Here is a 19,467-nt window from a genome sequence, read left to right as displayed (position 1 = left end):
CGTGTGTGAAAGTGCGTGTAGGGCGTGGCAACATTTACAAGCCTTCCTTCTCGATCTCAGGGCCACAATGTGTACAGGTGCCTTGCGTAATGGTTTTAAGGCGTTCCACCCCTAAAGCAACTCAGGGTGTGATGATAGAATTAAAGCAACCAGAGAGAGTAAAAGGTAAAACAATTAGACACCGTACCTCTCCTCTGTTTGGTTGTCCACGTTGACAAAGATGGAGGAGGTGGAAATGGTTCCCATGGAGGAGCCCTCGTAGAACGACGCGTTGGCAGGGACCAGATCAGGGCGCAGGTATGAGCCGAACACAGCTGCGGAGACATTATACAACTTTTGAATTTTGTTTGTAAAATCTGTGGCAGGTGCCTTTTAACTGAGAAAATACACATCAACCGACACTCACGCCCACAGCCACGAATGCCCCATTAGTCAATCACTATGATCAATACAGCTGTATTGATCAAAACGTAAAGCTGTCACTGGATCATCCACAGAGGAAAGAACAAATGGTTCTTATAAAGCTTAAGCAAGCCTAATGGCTGAGACAAGGCAGGGCATGAGACTTTGATTTAAGCTAATTGATTAAATGGTGCCAATAAAACTGATATACAGTATATTTTGTGTATCAACCTCACACTCCAGCATAAAACAGATTTCCTCTGTCCCCTTTGAGACTGGTTTAGTGTCCATAAAGAGAGCTTTAGGAAGTGCAATGATCCACAATGCTTTATTGCATACTGAGTCACAGCAGGGGACACTAGTGGGAGAGCACTCTGGTTGTAAAGAGAAAGAGGACACACGACCCCATGACTTGTCTTTCTGCACCACACCCTTGTATTTTCCGGCGTAGCGTTGGCTAACACTCCTTCGTCATATCAAACCCAAAGGTCAGACGCTGCTGCTGCTGATTTTGCTGACATGTTCACCCTTTATGGTCTTTAACGCCCGATTCAAACACCTTCCTGTACAGGGGTCAGGCGGCGATAAAGAGAGAGAGCGCTGAGAGGAGGAGAGGATAACATGCTTAAAACCACATATCTCTTTTATGACCCATGCCCTCTGGACACACACAGGCGCAAATTCTGTATCTGAATGGACACTAGCAACAAGGTAGCCGCTGTTTTCTTTCAATTAAAGCCAAGCACTGTGTCAGCCAGTGACAGCTTCTCCCCCGGCGTCCTGAGGAGGACAGCATTTTTATGGCTGAATGCAAGTGGCTGTTTATGAGCCTCAAGTGTTTCTAAAAAGCTTTAAAAAGCCACAAAAAGTGGAAAATGGCTGAGAATTAAACGGCAGATTAGGAGGCAGTTTAGAGACGGTGAGGATAATGGTGAAATGGCAAGTTTGTTTACGGTAAAATTGTTTAGGTTTTGAGTTTCAAAACAATCTCATTAATTATTTAGACACTTCTGTGAACCATCCCTGAAAGTTGTTCAACATCCAGGATACGCTGCCTTACAAACTACGTGGAAAAAAACTGCTTCACAGTGAACCTCGAGCTGTCACGGTCAGAGTGAGCTTTTCCTAGAAAGTTGCTGTTTCGTGTACCTTTTCCATCCAGACTGGCGAGGCTGCGGGCTCCTCCCAGCCTGTCCCTCCTGTCCTCCTCGTTCCTCTCATCCGCCTGCGATGAAAGGATCTCCTGAGAGGACGACTTCAGAGCCGGGATGGAAGTGCGAGTCCTCTTTGAAGGGGAGAATCGAATTGCTGCGGAGCAAAAACAGAGGAGCACATGAGTCAGGGAAAGAAAAGAAAAGAGAAAGATCAAGATTCAGGGAAGCAGAGGCAGAAGACGCAAGAGGAGAAGATAATTGGAGGAGATATCCTGACTGAAGCAATGTTCACACACAGTCAAACTCCAATGCTTTGCCTTCACAATTCTGCACACAGTGGATCATGTGCCTCAAATGCTTATCCAACAGCTATCTATGGAAGACAATGACAGGCAAGAAAAGGGAGGACAATAGAAGGAAACAATATTCCAGTTAAATGTTTAAGGTAAGAGAAATGAGTTACCGTTGATCTAATTATGCTACAATGACACGCAAATGCCTGGTAATCCACAATAGCAACTGCCCACAAATTCACTCTCCTTATCAGATCAGGATTTCCTACTTTCCACTTCCCATTGCTGCCCCTTTCCCTTTGCTTATGGGGAAGGTGGGCTACCCCCCCTCCCCCCCCCACCCCCCACCCTGCCCCATGTGTGACCGCGATCAACCTGCAGACTTACGCTGAGTCTTCCTGAAGACCCTTGTGCTCATGAACTTGAGGAAGCGGCTGGCATAAAAGCCAGGGCGGTGCACCGAGACGGAGTCCTGGGGGACAGGCAGAGAAAATGCTTTTATTAGACTGGAGACTTAAAGAGTATGTGTCCAAACAAGAGGCTCTTTCATAAAAGCGGCAGTGTCAGATTGGAGAAAACTATCAACTTACACCATCGTACACCAGGGCTTTCCACGAGTGTTCCAATTTTTTAATGAACCTGGGGGAGACACAAGACAAGAAGAGGCCTTGTCACAAATGTATCCGCTTACACAACAACTTCCCCTTTATGCTTGATCAAACCTGAGACACTTCCCTTTTGACGCAACGTAAACTAAGGTTGTTTTCTAGAATTTTAGCAGAACATACAATGGTGTTTTATGTTATGTAACATTTACCCTTTAAGGTTTGTTTCTGAGCGAGGGAAGCTAGCAGGAGCTAACTTCCTCCCTGACCCGATGTCACCTCTTTCACTTGGTGCGCATTTGATGCCTCGACCAAACAGGGCGAAGATTTATTTTAAATTCCCTCAGGTCTGAAAAGCAGATGAGCCAAAAAGCTTCATCCCCCTGACTCACTGCTTGCTCTCAGGACAAAAACAAAACAAAACAAAACAAATAAAATGTAAATAACTGCTGTGTCCATTTAAGCTTGAGTCCTTTTAGGAGTGTGGTAAAGTGGCTTGTAGCTCTTTCCGTCAATGCAGGGTGATAATTTAACATTAAGAGGATCTTGTCGTAAGGCGCGCACCAACCGAAGCAGCTACTCAGAGAGAATCACAGCATGCTGCCATACTCAACTATTCATGCACAGTGCCTCTTAATAGCCATCTTTATTGGTTACTGATGAGACATTCTACTTTTCAGACACTGAGACAGACATATCTGCAGATCACACAGTTCTATTTAAATGGGTTTCATGGCCTCAAAATGCGTGAATTAGTGAATTTTCTAATCAGCAATAATAAGAAAGAACCAGTTTTAAGCATCAGCACATCTGACAGCAGGTGTATGTAATCTCCTAAAGACCAGTACCTGTATGACTGTAGAATATCTATGATACCCAGGAAGATGAGCAGCTTTTCTTCTTTGTGTGTTTTGGCAGGGATGCCACCCATCCTAAAACAGAGATAAAACACATCAGCAGTCAGAGACTAGGGACTGTTCTTCCTCTGCAGTGCTTGAAACACTGTTCAAATAAAGGCAATATACCTCCGCACTTTTACAAGTGTTTGTAAAAGAGGCACTTACAGTATTTACATTCATGTGTGTTGCTGTAAATATGGAGAACAGTGGCTGTGTTTGTATTTGTGTAGCTATGGTTATATGAGAGCCTGACTGTGTGGATACTGTTTGAGTGTCCTGTGCAAGGTAGGAGCCTGGTTGTATAACTGTGTCTGTGAGAGAAAAGGTGGGGATTAAGGGACAGACAAAGGCAGAGTGTGTATGCCCAAATTTGTGCGCATGTGTGTTTTCCCCCAACTGAGCCAACTCACGTGTCGTCCGTGGTGAGGGCTTCAGCTGCCTTGCCGTCTCCCTGGATAGACTCCATGGCAGTGGAGTAAAGGACCCTCTGACCGACAGGTCTCCTACCGTCGCCCCCTGCCTGGCCCGACTCGCCCCCCTCTCTCTGGCTCTGGTCCAGGACATGGACACCCAGCAGTAGGCTGTAGTCCATGATCTTAAAACTCTCCAGCACCTAAGACAAGTTACAAGAAAGGATAGAATATTTCACATTTTCTATAACTTGTTTGAACACTGAAGAAATATATTTCCTGGCCTGGACGCTTCACCTTCAACTCCCCGACAGTAAACACAGCAACACTATGAAGTGTTTTGAAAAACACATTTTTTTTCCCCTCCAAAAACACTTTCATCACCCAACAAGTTTCAGACTCAAAGACCAGAAACCTAGCAAAAGGAAATCTCTGTTTAAACCAGTTTTGAGCTAAATAAACAAGGTGTTTCTCCACAGCGAGCCAAGTGTTACACATTGACCTGTCTGAGGAGCCTTTTGCCCAGTTTCCCAGAGGCTCCGCGACTTCACGTCTCCTGGTACTCAAGAAAAGCAGTGTTGTGGCAAGACAAGGGCAGAAAGAGAGAGAGAGAGGGAGAGAGAGAGAGAGAGAGAGAGAGAGAGAGAGAGAGAGAGAGAGAGAGAGAGAGAGAGAGAGGGACAGGCGCTTGATCTGATAATGGGACCAGGGTCACTGCCAGGTAGCCAGGCTCATCTTATGACCTAGACTGAAAAAAATCTATTCTAAGGATTTATAATTCTGGACATGAAGATATTTACTTCTGCAAATACACGATCTGTTCAATCCCTTCAGCCTCCTCAGATCAGAAAACAAGAATAAAAAATTCATGTAACCCTCACAAAAAAAGACAGATAAAGAGTTTGTCATTGTGATCTTAGACATTCTGATCTATGGTCCATAAATAACAGGAAAAAAAAACTTCTGATGTAATCAACGGGAGCTGTGACCCAGAATCCAGAGAAAACTGGCCTATTTTTGTCAAGAATGTGAGACCAATAGTGTTTCATAGGTTGACCTACAATTTCCTCTTATCTTTCTCCAGATAATTTGTTTTCAATGCATAGTCAAAGAAGACATTCGTTGTGTCAGTTGTAAATTCGGTTTGCATCTGCAACAGACAGCACTGATGCATAAAGTCGTAGCCACACACATGCATACAAACACACAAACACAAAATAGACTTAATGACTGATTCAGACAAACAGTGGGGCTTTTGTCTGAGCGTTGCCTGTTCCATATCAACGATTTGCATCCCTTCACTCGAACTCCCCCAGCCTATTCAAACAGCAGCCATTTTGAATAGAGACAGGCACACCAGGCTGCCTACAGAAGGCCATTGCTGTGTGTCCTGGCCCCAGCTTTCTCAGGCAAACAATCAAACCATCACAACAGAAAGAAAACAGCTGCATTTTTATTGATGTTTGTGCTAAAGAGTTTCTTTGGATTCAGGAAAAGGATGTTTGTATGTACAGGGGCAGAAAAATATCAGTGTGGTGTGTAGAATACTGCTGATCCACAGAGGCATAACAGCCAAGTGTTTGGGTCTCTCCCCTGGACAACCTGCCCTCTGCTCTCATTTCAAACACAGCTCAGTTTCCTTACAGTGAATGGGAAAGGCTAGTCCTAACACTCCTGTAGGAAGTGAGCTTTGCCACCTCAGCTTCTGATCTTCAGCAAATCTCTGATTTCTGTTTCTCAGTATATTCCACCCTGTAGCACTCCTCCACCCAGCTCTCTCTGTGCCAGCCTGGCTGTAGATTTCCCCACAGCGCTGGCTGGCGTGACGCTAATACACTGCAAGCTTTCTTAAGTATGAGGCTGTCTGCTGAAAAGACAGAACACAGAGCCTCTTACACTCCCTTCTGGCCCCAGCTGACGCATTGGTCCTGGGTATATACGCTGACTCTGTGTCCACTTAGCATCACGGGGATGTTTCTGCTAAAGTAAGTCAAGACAAGACAAAGTTTATTATAGCCACAAATCACAAAGTACGTCTCAGAGTAATCATCTATAATTCATGAGTACAACCTGCTGCACACAACAAATTAGACACGTGGCTTTTAAATTTGTCATTTGTTCAGACTTGTATAAATCCATTACCAGACTTTAAATTAAGCAGCACTGTTTCATAAAACTTCTAGATTTTGGCATCTTCACCTTTTTCATCTTCTGTTCCTGATAAAATTTGCTCCAAAAAAAAAAGCTCATCTTGCAACAACTATAAAAATCTAATTTTAAAACAATGTAAAAATCTCTAATTTTTTCTCTCTGTTTATTCTCTTTAACAGTGTAACATAAACATGAACATTAAGTTTCACAAATGTGGAGTTTATTGCAGGACCACTGTATGAGATTGTACACAGGCGCCTTATAAACTGGAGAGGCAAGGATAAGACCTAAAAAACGTATGGCATTTTTTTGTACACCAAGCACAAAAGAGAAAATAATCAATGGATTCATCGCTTACATAAATAATCATTAGTTGCAGCCCGAAACCAGAGTAATTAACAGGTTTAAGCTGTGTCTTGTGGAGAAAACAGTGGTGTGACTGTGGTCAAGGATCCTGTCCTTGCTGGACAGTCTTGCTGACTTTCAACTGCAAGGTCACAGCCTGGGTTTTCTGAAGCTGAGAGAGAGAGAGAGAAGCCATTGTTGTCGCAGGATCACATGGCTGAGAAGAGGGGGGAACCATTCAGTAAATGGATGTTTATGATTGGCTACCTCTACGCAAACCATTACTGTCCTCCATTACTGTCCTCCCACCAAGCCTGCATGCATGCACTGTTTGAACCATTCCTTTTCTGCACTTTGTGTCTGAAATCAAAGGACTTCCACCTAACAAACACTCAAGCTAAGCTCTAAAAGTATCTTCATGCCATTTGGTCTGGGTTGTCCTCAAGATGCAGAGGTCTCTGCTATCAAACAAGTGTTGTGAACAAAACTGTCTCAACAGCTTGACATCAGCATCACGTACAGTCACTGTAATGCAACAGGGTCGTGCTTCTCTTCTCTGTTGCTCTCTGTTACCAATCACAAACACACACTAAATCTACAACAAACCCTCTCTGTCTCACTCTCTCTGTACAGTAGAGTTTAACATAAATTATTAATGCCCTGGGTTGTTTTTTCATGGGGGGGCGGGGGGTATCAGGGGAGCTGCAGAGTAATGGAGAGACGAGACTTAAAAGGAATAGAGCGTACCCTGTGTTTCTCTACAGGTGTCCCACATAGCAGAAATATCTGATTCTCTCAAAACCATTGCAGATACCCCTCTTCCTCTCAATGCTCTGCTTTCAGCTTCAACTTAACTGTAACCTCCCACATTCCCATGGAATAGAAATCACATCACTCTCTGGAAAAATAGCTAAAATTTATTTTTCAGGTGTCACCACATGTACTTTTACAGGACAAAAGTCCCCTTCCCACTTCCTCGCTCCCTCCACACCCCTCACCCCCTGTTGCTTGGCTTCTGCCGACCCCTCCTCTGTGTTTTGGTCGGCGGCCTCTCCTGGGGTGACGGGGTTAGCTGCTTACTCATGGAAATGGACAGAGATTCTGCTTAGAGGGCAGTTTGTTTCCCGCTCAGGAGGCAAACGCAGGAAGCCATGACAATAACAAACTGCACAGCACAGAGTCTCTAACAGCTGCTGTTCAACAATCTCACTTCCATGTATCCAGCCACACACGCCTCCCCACATACTGTACTTTGTATATACAATATGTAGCACACTGAGGCCTGTACCTGCACACATACCAGGTGGACAACGCACATCTCGGGTACATTTGGGCAAGGCTGTAAATGTGAGTGTGCTGCCAGGTTAAACATTAAGTAAGCACTGACTTAGCGAGAGAGGAGGATGTCATTCTGTCTGCAATCTGCTTAAGAAAACATTAAAAAGAAAACAGAGAACACTGAGAGTGTCAGGATATTGGTTAATGATGATGAGAAGGGCCATAACCCGAGGAGATGACTTGAACTTTGTCTGAATTTCTGGAAATCTCACTCTAACCCAACATCACAAGACCTACGTTTGTCCAAAAGCTTGGGGTCGAGATACTGCTTGACTTAAAAGGTGAGAAAGCAACAGCTGTTCACACCTGTTTACACACCTTTACTGAAAGGACTCTCTGAGGATACACTTCCCTGAAAGAGTGTCGCTAAACCATTAACTAGTCCGGCAGAACGAGAAAATTTACTCTTACACAAAGTAAACGTCACGTCATTTTTTGTAAAGTGTAAAAATTTGCTTTTTTATAACACACAAAGGAGAAGACAAGAGAAGAGAAGACAGGAGAAGCCATCAGGTTTAACTAAATATACCCACAGCATCACACTGTTCATTACCACTAACTCTGTTCCATACGCCATCCATCACTGGTTTGGCAATAAAAACCATCACAATTCTTCTATTCCCACATTTGCTGCGGCTGTGTAATGGAATTCATTAAGTTGTTAGCTGAATGGTGCCATGTACGGTTGCCAGGTCTGGCAGGTTGGCCATGGCCCAGCAGGAACTTGGGCAGTAAGTCTTTGTTCCTGGTCTCTGGGCCTCGTCTAATACACCAATCCACACTTAGAGTGACATCCGGGTCTGATTCCAGGTTGAATACCAGGGCACAGACCCCTTGGAGTAGTTGTGTGTAGGTGTGTGTACCGCATGTGTGTGTGCAGCTAATCTATGTCAAGCAGAACAAATGGGATTACAACACAAAGGGCTTCAGACTCTAAACCCCATCATTAGCCAGCCACTATGAGGATAAAACACCTTAAATCAGCGTCTGGAAGTCATACTGTCATCACCCATAAACCTACCCCAAGAGGTTATTCACCTTGTCCTGAGAGAACAGGGTAAGAATGTCACTGCACATTAGGAACAGCTGTATATTTAGTTTCCTGAGGATCCAAGATAAAAGATTAGATTGTAGACTGTAGATTCACAATGGTTCTGTAAAATGGTTCTAAGTTTGAACTGCTTAGGAGTGCCATATATGATACATAAGTGGATGCCCTTACTTTAGGAGTCTAGGAGCCACAGTATCTCAGTTGAGGTTTTTTTTAGAAGCGGAGAACAAAGAAATCAGCAAATCAGCTCTTCTGTTCTGTTTCTTTTGCTTTTTAAAGCCTGGAGGCTTGTTCTTTCTTAACAGTTGTGGTCTGCAAACACGTCAGCAAAATATGAAACTTTATTGCACATGGTACTTCGCTCTCCAAGCTGTTTTCACAATCGTTTCCCACTAATGTAATGTAGGTAGACGAAAAAGGATAAGAAACATTGTGATCTTTGATCTATTTCAGAAAACTAACTTTGTGCACTGTTGTCTGTTTTTAATTCTTCTAAAGGAAGTAGTGGTGGAACACCAGAGCACAAGAACATGTCTCCTATTAAACTCTTAACTATCTTCTTCCAGCCGACAGTCTCCCATCATCTGCGTTAAAATAGAGAAGCATGCAAGCCTTTAGATTGGAGGACTATCTTTGGATCAAGCTCCGAGTCTCTCACGCTACCAGGATCATGTCTTAATCACATTCAGTGTTTGGAGAGCTGTCATGTACTGAAACATAGCAGTGCAAAGCAGGGAGAACAGAGCCCGGGGCAAACTGAGAGCTTAGACTTAACACACAGTGAGTGGAAACACACTGCGGTCCCACTGGCAAACACATGGAAAATTGTCTTTTCTAAACGTTTTAAGATGCACACACACACTGTCCTAACCTTGTACACGATGTGGTTAACTTATAGAGCTGCACGCGCTGGTGTTTCAACTTCCATGATTGGTTACAGGAATGAGAGTTCGGTGATATCCCATTAACCGCTAGGTCCCTTCACCCCAGTGAACTTCCAGGTTAAAAGCAATCTGTTCTCAGTTCTGTTATGGCACATAATGTCCAAGTGGGCATTTGCTGCACACAGGTCAAAATGATTTAGTAAAGGAATGAAAAGTCAACATAAATGGCCTTTTTAAGGAAAGAAATTTGATAATAAAACAAATATCACTTTGTCCTTGCCTTCCTTGTTTGTTGCACAGCTTCCTTTTATGGAATAATAGTGATCTTCCTGGTGTGGTATGACTTTGCTATTTCCAAACCAGTTCATTGGACAGGCAGAGACATGAACGAGCACACGTATACAAAATCACCATGCTCCACACACATATTCACACACACACATTCACACACACACACACACACACACACACACACACACACACACACACACACACACACACACACAGAGCTAAACCACCTACCCGACAGTCTCTCTGCAGGGTCTTCATTAGGTTGTTGTACGTCTCTGCGTCAAAGTAAAGCCCTTCCTCGTGCATGTCCTGAAAGTCCAGATCTTTGTAGGTCGGACAGGCCTTCTCCCTCTCTTTCCTGGACGCTCGCCTCTTGTAGGTGGATCCCTTCAGGTCATATTTGTAGTGCATCTTGACAGAGCGAGGCAGCACATTGTTCATCACCACCAGTCGGATGTTGATGCCCCCGGACTGGATACAGTACAGGCCGTAAAACTTAGGAAGCAGCGTGCGTGGATTCTGGTTCAAGTTCTGTGAATTTAAACGGAGTATAGGGTCACACTGCTGTGAGCAGGATCAATGTAAACAAATGTAGTTTGTGTAGACCTGGTGCACTTCTTAACACATTACTAAGTGAGAAATAAGGAAATAGTCTGGTTGCTAATTTGTGAATGGCTGTGTTAGATTGCAAATTAACTTGATAAATATAATAGCTTTAAAGGTATTAATGTGTTTTCAGCGTCCCCTTGACTGAGCCACTTTTCACTCTGATGGTGCTTCATTATCAGCTAATGAGAATGTTCACTGCATCTCATTTAAGCCACACAAGCATCTGATGATGGGATTTGTTCAAATTTAACACTAAAACGGTTTCAGATACTCATTCAACACTCAAAAGTGGAGTTTTGCCACCTCACCAGGTGTTGGAGACATCAAGAGGTGGCAATAAGTGTCTCACCATGTAATATCCAGGCAGCAATCTCTGGAGAAACTTGGCCTCTTTGTGCTGGACGGTTTTAATGATGAACTCGTCATCGCTGGTTAGGTAGAAGAGGGAACCGCTGGCCCCCGGGTTGGCCAGCTCAATCAGAGGCTCATTTACCAGGGAGTACTGAGGAAGGAAACACATAAACAAACCATTTCACATTAAACAAAGAACAACAGCTTTAAACACATAAACTACTATAGACAAAAACACTACTCAAAGTTTATATGGAAAACATGATGAAACAACGATGCTGCACCACAGACATCTTATGTTCGTTTGTACTGCTGGAAGAAGAAAACTGTAGTAAATCTTCACTGGCCTTAAGGTATTTACAGTAAGTCATGTTACATAAAGGCCTCTATTCAAATTCTTGTTTTTGTTTTAGTAGCTTCACAAACTGCATATGGCCACCTGAGCATTACAACCATACTGTATCTGATCTGAAAACCACTAGCACAGATGCTGCTATTAAAACCCCCCCCCCACTGCATAGTCAGTGGGAGAAACAAGCATCAACAGATGCCAACACCTAGTTTTTGAGTTTAGTGGGTTAATGCAGCCCTGGCAAAGACTTTTCACAAGATCTTGCAACCTGGCTGCAGGGATTTGCTTCCATTCAGCCAGAACAACAGTAGTGAGGTCAGGCACTGATTTTTGGCAAAGAAGTCTGGTTCACATTCCAGTTCATCCTAGGGCGGTTGAGGCCAAGACTTTGAGCGGGCACTCAAGCTCTACCACAACAAAATGAGAAAATGATTTCTTTATGGGCCTGGTTTTAGGCATAGGGGAACTGTGATGTTGAAACAGAAAAGGGCTTTCCCCACACCCTTGCCATAAATTTGGAAGGACACAATTGTCTAAAATATCATTGTCTGCTGTAGCATTAATATTTTCCTTCCTAGTTGGAACTGAGGGGCCTCGCCCAAACCCTGAAAAACAGATAAGCTAAAATTACACAGAAGCACATGGTCGCCCACAGACTTCAGCGTATTTTATTAAAATGTCAATGAAAGCAACTCTCTATTGACATTTCGTTTATTGTTAGAAAAACACATTTCCTTTAACTGTGAAAGTGCCAGTTCTGCTTCACAGCAGCTGAGGGTAATAGGAGCAATTACTGCTGTGTGAACAGATCGGGAGCCTTCATTGCAACGTGACAATCAACGTGTGAGGGAGAGCCTGTGAGAGCAGCAGACTGCAGAGCAGTGTTAGATGCTAATCAGTGCGTTATGAGAGCAACATGTTCAGAGGAGAGGAGAAACACTGGAGGCATCCGCTCTCTCTCTCCCTTCAGAGACTCTACCGCTGATGACCGTCTGCAGTCACATTGACTTACCAGCACAAACACATCCGCAGTTTACTGAATTTGCATTCAGCATACTACGTGTGTGTTCTCTCTATTTTAATTAGACTTTGCTGTGTGGCTTCTGTTTGAATGAATTCATCATCCTCAAGGAAATCAATCATGAGCACCTCCTCCGAGCTGCTGTGCCTTATGTCATCCTCCCTCTACTGCTTTTGAATTTACATTGAAGTTACAGAGCCTTTTGTCTTTCACTTGTGCAGAAACAAATTTGGCATTCAAAAACAAGAATGCAGCCGGTGGGACTTTTGAAAGGCTTGGAGGCAGACTGAAAATAAGAAAAAGGCATCATAACATGATAAAACAAACAAGATTACATAAAATGTAATTTCTTTTCCAAGCAAGGAGTATTTGTGTAGGACAGGGCTGAATATGGCAACAGGGTATACTCTGGTGAGCAGCAAATTAAATTAACATACAGGGTGTCATGTAGCGCATGTAAATAAAGGCTTTTGACAGGGGTGTTTGAACGTCTCATGAGTGATGTTCGACATCCAAAGCAGAATATTTTCACAGAGACACATGCAAAGATGCAAACAACCAAGAAAAAACAAACACAAATTACCCAAATGCTCCCCTTGAAAATCCCTGTCAGAATCCCCTCAAACACAATACCCTCTCATTGTGTATATCTTTCTCTGTGTGCGTTTGTGTCATTGATTCTGCTGGGAAATCACAGAATCATCTGCTGATTTCATTCACCACTGGGAGCCAGTTAAAACCACAGTAATGAGGGCACGCTCTGTTAGCTCAGTCATTACTTCCAATATTGCTGTTTCCCTAATGTTGTGCCTTGACTTCACCTCCCATCCCATCTTTCCCTTGTACAGACGGAGTGTGGCATTATCTGCTCACTACTCAATAAAAAAACATGCAGGATTCTGTCACAACTAAGTATACACTAAGATGGGAGATTAGTATTCAGTCAGTGGAAAATAAATCACACACAACCAACAGGCCATTGCATCTTCTTTATGGGACCATATGGAACAGGGAGCCTGAGGGCGACAAAATGCAGCTACCAGAATTATCGCAATATAAGTGATTTGCTTAATATGTACAAAAACTAAAGTGTAAAAATGGAGGCCGGCAGGTTTACAGGGTGGATATGTACAGGACTATTTCTTGGCCAGGAGCAGTGACATCCTGGGCAGGCAACCAGCAGAGACTCTGAAAGTCACTGCAGTTAAGTGTATTCCCCAAAATTACAAACCATTCCTTCAAGTTAAATCTAAAATTCCCATTTTGCTGGGTACAACTCTATTTCTTGCTATTCAGCTTTCTACTTTCTACATACCATATACTGTGTGTGTATTGGATTTTATTACAATGTGCAAATTAGCTGGTTAGAAGCAGAAGGTCTGAACTGGAGGATTGAATTATGTGTGTGCATAATTATGTGCACACAGAACAAATAATGACAAGCTGGGTCTCGGCCAGGTTTTAGTCTTACCAGGTAGTCGTCTGGTTTGATGCCGAACAGATCCCTGAAGTAGCGGAAGGCCAGCGGGGCGTAGGTCTTGAAGCGGAAGTCAGGATAGTGATGTGCTGGGGTCAAGTTGCTTCCCTCGCTGGTATGTGCCATGAGCAACAAAATAAAGGAAACAAAAACACATATTGGTACATTAGATGTAGCAGTCAAACTAAAATAAGGAGGGAATAAAGAAAACCTAACTTACATAAGTAAAACATTTCGGTGTCATTAATACAGACTAGTATCCTCCAAGCAAGGATCAAATACAGGAAGCAGCAGGGGGAAAGTGAACCTTAACGCCTAATATTTGTGCCTGAGTATCTAGGCTAAAAGTATCAGTGGGCCCTTGTAATGTGACAATCGCCTCAGTGAAGTCACCAGTGGGAACCCCAGATTCACCAGCATTATAGTGTTTTGTATAGAGTTCTTCGCCTGGAGACTGAAGACGGCTCTAATTACTGTACCTAAACAATACCAAACAACACATGAGCCTTAACTCACACACATACACAATAACCTAGATTTTTTTGTTGTCTTGACTGGACCGTGAGAGTTCTCAGATGGGCTTTGACAAAGACTCACTCTGTTTTGTAACTAACCCAACCTGTGTCCCAGGGGAACACCACAACAATGGAGAAAGCACGTCTGATAAGGTTAGAGTGAGTCAGCTGTTGAGTCTTTCATCAAATAAATTCTCATTGGAATCAATCTCCGTGACCCTAAATCTACAAGAAGTAGGTTAATAAAGATTTTTGTTTTCCAGGGCGCCTCTAAATCTGGTTAATATTCTGAGAACCCGGGCGGTTTTCTGGGTAAAGAGGCTACTGTGTTGTTGTTTTGTGTTGGTGCTATCTGCAACAGTCAGGCCCTGATGTGTAACACTATACCTGTGATTACTCTACAATGAAATCCGACTGCTCTGTTTAATGTTCGAGGGCAACAACAATTATCTGTCATCAGCAAATGATAGTCTGTGATGGTAACGCACGCCTCGCATGGAAACCATTTAACAACACACAGCACCTGGAAATGTTTCATTCAATCTAATCAGGGAGCCATCTGGGTGTTCGTCTGCCTGTGGAAAGATGTGTGCCGGTTGTCAAAGATACATGCACTGAGAAACACAAAACTGTGTGTGTGTGTGTGGGTGGGAGTCAAAGTGATCTGCGACATCTCCAGCCATCCAAAACTAGACTGACAGAACAAACAACAGTGGAAAAACCTCCAGAGAGGAGCAACAACAAGAGGAGGAAGACAGTGAGAAGGAGGAAAGCAATAAAAGCATCTGAGAGCCATCTCCATCACTCAGCCGCTCTCTGAGGATACTCTGTCAGTGAAAAGAAAGAGCACGGTTTGTGTTTGTGTGCTATTACAGAACAGAACGCTTAGAGAGAGTAAAGAATAAAGAGTGTTATGGCAGATACGGACGTAAGACATTCTTCTTCTCCCACTGATTATGTTTTGTTTGTCGTGTCTTGTGTAATTTTCTTTTTTTTTTTTCCTGACCACATAGCCTTGCTTTTTTTTTTCAGTTGTCTTTCACAGTAAAAGGATGACCCTGAACATATAACCATCACTTTATTTTGCCATTGCGTGAAAAGGCTTGACACTGGGTGCAGACTGAGGATGATGTAACAAACTCTTTTTACACTGTTCATATTTTTGTCTCAACAAGCAATGTTTGGCTGTTGCTGAGGACCAGGACGATAAAAGGTCAGTGTGCGTGCCAAGGCTAACTTTGCATAAACCATTCTGAGTTTACATATCCTGCTGCAGCATCCCAAAGGTAAACCACAAAGTATTTCCTGGTAGGACTCTAATTCTCTTTCTGAAGTTTCAAAATTAAAAAGACTTGTTTTGGATGATCCACGTCTTTGGCATGCACACCTTTTCCAAATAGAAAATATTAATAACATTGAACATTATTAGTCTATTAAAACAGCAAATACCAACTGACGAGATCCTTTAAACCTGACTGTACTATTTACTTTTCCCTACATGGATTAATTATAAAAATAGACATGGTATGTGTCTGAGCATCAACTGTGCGCTATAATGTATGTGTGAATTCACGAGTCACACTTTCAAAGAATCCCAAAGTCTGTTTTGGGTTATATAAAATGCTTCTTTAAGCTGATGATGTAATTGCGAAGACAGCCTGAGATGACGGAGCTGCCACACGCTGACGTATGTTTTGCATTGTGGCAGTAAGAGGCAAACAGTAAGCTGATTTCACAGCTCTTGGCAGGATAATCCATTAGAATAGTTTTAACCCTGCATCATGACTTAGACAAGCAAAATTCAGTTTGCTGATAAATGATGACGGTGGCAGTTTGTGGTAGCAGCATAGTTTCTTTGGACTGCATGTCCACTGCCTGCAGTTTCCACGGAGCATGATGAATAATAGATTCAAATATTTTTTTAATACGAGACCCAGACATATAATATTTGAGCGGGCAGACGGGCAAGGCTTAGTCTTAAGTTGCTTTCCATTCATTGACTTTGCAGAGTCGGGAAACGGTTGTTACCAACCAACAGCCTGTTACCACCTACGCATAATTTCTGTGTATGAAGCAGCTCTCTGATTCACTGGCTCTTGTAGGCCAACAACCTTGAGTTTATGTAAAGGTCTGGCTGTTGTTGTGTGCAAACCATCATTACGCAAATAACATGTTGAACGAGTGCATCCGAAGATGTATACACCACAGAAGATGTCTTGCTGTGTACAGAAGCTGCCTACGTAAGCATGAACATGTGTCTGAGTGGGCTGACACTACGTAGCACTGACCTGGGCAGAAAGACACTCTCCACCACATAGAAGTCTTGCATAAGCACGTCTCTGTCAGGCTTGGAGGTGAGGTTGCCTACTGTATAGCCAATGCCGAGCTGAATGGACCCCTTCAAGGCCGATGACGTGGTCTAGATGGAAAAATAGAAGACAAAACATTGCATCAGCACAGCCGTTGTAGAGCACTGTCACTGCTACCCCATTACACTCATGATTTGTTGTAAATATCAAGGATATTAAAAATGCAACAGGCAAATCTGAGGCTCCCATGCAATTTGTGCTATTGTGTCTAAAAACAGATTTACAGACTAAAATTTAAGTTATTTACCAGCAGAGTAGATCAAAATCAAGAACACATTTTCTGTATAGTACAATTATGTAGTATAATTTCCACACAAATCACATTCACAACAGCTCCTACAGGCTGGGACACAAACACAGTCGTACTCTTGCTGCAACCACAAAAAGACCTTTGACCATTTTTTTAGTCCCCGCCTGAACAGTTGTAGCTACTGTGGAGAGCCTTGTAATGGTGACATCTTAAGAAATGCTGCCATAAGCAGTGACGTCTAAAGTTAAAAAAAAAGAAAGAAAACAAGTGTGACCAGCACTTGACTGATTTCTGGCAGTGAGCCCTTGCAGGGGTCGGGACATTATGTGCTTTAGAAGGACATTTATAAGGACTCATGTGACTCAGAAGTAAAGGTCGTTTGGACTTGTTGGCTCTAAACAGCAGCCTTCCAAATTAAACGTTATGGAAGCAGGTTCACATTTGTCATAACAGTAAAATAAAAGCAAACAGTGAGGTTCTTGTATGAATAATCAAATGTTTTGTTTGTTTTTTTTACCTTCTTATATGTTTTCTCTCTGTTTGTGTTCCAAGGTCCTCCCATCCCATTATCTGTTGTGGTTGACATCTGAAAGAGACACAAAGTCATGGAATAAAGAGAAAGCTGACTACAATAAAAGGTAAAATATTATTGGTACTGATTTCACAATTTGAAATAAAATCACACCTTGCTTAATGAAAAGCTGCACCCGACAAACAGCAATCAGGGCGACATCTCTTGATTGTCAGGTTGAGTAATCATCAGGAGGTTTGGGGACCTGTCTGTCAGAGGACCCTCTGCAAGAGAACAGACGCAGGAAGAGTTAGTGTTACACAATAACAAACCAGGGCAAAAAAAAAAAAAAAAAAACACTCACAGTCCCTGCATGAGGTGAAGCTGCTGCAAAGTTAAGATGTGACAGGCTGAGGACTAAAAGGGGGATGGGGACATGTCCACCAGCAAAGATTTTTTAATTAACTGCGATACACTTGTGTGCTTTCAATTTGAAGCCATTTTAAGGTCTAATCTCTGCCTGATAGGAACTGAGTCATTTCTAAACTCTCACTGTGGAACTGCCCGGCAGCAGCAGATCTCTGCTTTGACAGATGCTCATGACTCATGAAATGTGTATGCATATGTGTGCAATAACAATTCCACCTCTTTTTATTATAGTCTTGTTTTGAAGAAACAATACTATCCCGCCAGTCACACCAGCGCTTCACAAACAGCAGGGATATATATATATATATTCAACGTTTCCATTTTCCTTCCCATATTCCAGGCCTTACGTGATTGTTGGATAAATAACCCCTCATAAAGGAGCAGAGCTGCAGACTGTGTGTGTCACTGAGGTGTAGCCTTGGGAGGAAAGCAATATGTTGGCACTGCCCAGCTTACAACGCAACCAAGTCCTGACTGAGCCACAAAAAAAGACTCTGTCTCATTTCCTCATATATTCTCCAGGAATTTCACTGTACCACTCCTCTTCTCTCTCTTTCCCCTTCTCTCCTTCCTTGTGTTTTTTTTTCCCTAGCATGATTTCCTCCGGTTTCACTCTTCTGAGAAAACACTAACAGGAGGGGAAAGTAAGGAGCAGAGGCTTCACAGAAACACTGGCAAAATTGGGACTTTGTCTGATAAGCTCTGGCAAGCCTGCAGTCACCATACCACCTGCATATAAATGCACCTGCAGGTCTCAGTGCCTTAGTACTGCACAATATCTTTCAGCTTCATCAGCACCATGTCCTCCAGTCACCTGCTCTGTGACCAGCAGTTACATCCTGATCAAATCAGAATCTACTGTGCAGAGAATATAGCCTCTCAAGAGTGGGGCAAACATCACTATGCAGTGAAACGCTTTTATTTTGAAAGTCTTCCCAACCAGCTACAATATGGTTACAATTCTACTACTTATCAATAAAAGCATGTGTCGCACCCATGTTTAAAAATAGCCTTCAAAAGGGGAATTATGTCTTCAGATGAATACACGTTCACACATACTCACTGATACTCACAGATATTAAAAGAATGTAGCAGACACTGAGCTCTTATCTTCAGACTCCGTCCTTATCTGTGCTTCAGCTCTTCTGTTGCTATAAACACAGCCACGACACCAACACAGATACATTTTGGCTCGAAGCACACCTCCCGACTACATCTATTTGTATTTGTTTGAGTCTATTTATCTTTTGTACCGTGTCTGTCTCCATTAAAATAATATCCTGTTTTTTTGTGTGTGTTTTCCTTGTACTGCACAAAGTCATTCAAAACTCATCCTTGATAAGGAAAATATGTCTGTTGCATGATTTTGTGTCACTAAAATTAAGGCAAAAGTCACCTGGAAACAAAATCCCGTACAGTCGATCATGGGCCAGTCTGTGTCATTGTCAGTGACTCTTAGTAATGAGTTGTTGATCCACCTGAGCTATTGTACTGTATGACTGGATGTGTGCTCTGAACCTGAGGAATGTTAACAAGCCTGTAGGCAGGCCTGTCTGGCTCAGCCCTGGCCTGGGCGTCAGTGTTAAAAGGGATTTTTTTGGACCCCTCTCCCTCTCTCCCTCTCTCCCTCTCTCCCTCTCTCTCTCTCTCTCTCTCTCTCACCTGACCCCACAGTCCAGCCGGTCCTCTAACAGCCTGTTTCCAGAACAATCCATGAGAGGCCCCGCAGCTGCATTGAACAACAGCAGGTCTGTTGTTGT

General features: G+C 43.0%; 1 protein-coding gene across 1 annotated transcript in view; it reads right to left on the bottom strand.

Annotated features, from left to right (window-relative positions):
- Positions 1–19,467, bottom strand: part of pip5k1bb (phosphatidylinositol-4-phosphate 5-kinase, type I, beta b) — a 43,378-nt gene that overhangs the window by 15,316 nt on the left and 8,595 nt on the right. The window contains exons 2-13 of the mRNA XM_041041526.1: positions 17,453–17,562; positions 17,285–17,353; positions 16,437–16,567; positions 13,628–13,745; positions 10,782–10,934; positions 10,055–10,354; positions 3,764–3,966; positions 3,303–3,386; positions 2,440–2,488; positions 2,237–2,321; positions 1,552–1,710; positions 188–314 (exon numbers count right to left, since the gene is read on the bottom strand). Of these exons, the coding sequence (XP_040897460.1) occupies positions 188–314; positions 1,552–1,710; positions 2,237–2,321; positions 2,440–2,488; positions 3,303–3,386; positions 3,764–3,966; positions 10,055–10,354; positions 10,782–10,934; positions 13,628–13,745; positions 16,437–16,567; positions 17,285–17,353 (1,478 nt within the window). The 5' untranslated portion in view covers positions 17,453–17,562. The remainder of the gene's footprint in view (positions 1–187; positions 315–1,551; positions 1,711–2,236; positions 2,322–2,439; positions 2,489–3,302; positions 3,387–3,763; positions 3,967–10,054; positions 10,355–10,781; positions 10,935–13,627; positions 13,746–16,436; positions 16,568–17,284; positions 17,354–17,452; positions 17,563–19,467) is intronic.

The sequence above is a fragment of the Toxotes jaculatrix genome, chromosome 7 (genome assembly GCF_017976425.1).
Source record: "Toxotes jaculatrix isolate fToxJac2 chromosome 7, fToxJac2.pri, whole genome shotgun sequence".
Taxonomy (NCBI): domain Eukaryota; kingdom Metazoa; phylum Chordata; class Actinopteri; family Toxotidae; genus Toxotes; species Toxotes jaculatrix.
Note: the sequence above shows the minus strand (reverse complement) of the source record. Positions and strands in the feature narration are given on the sequence as shown.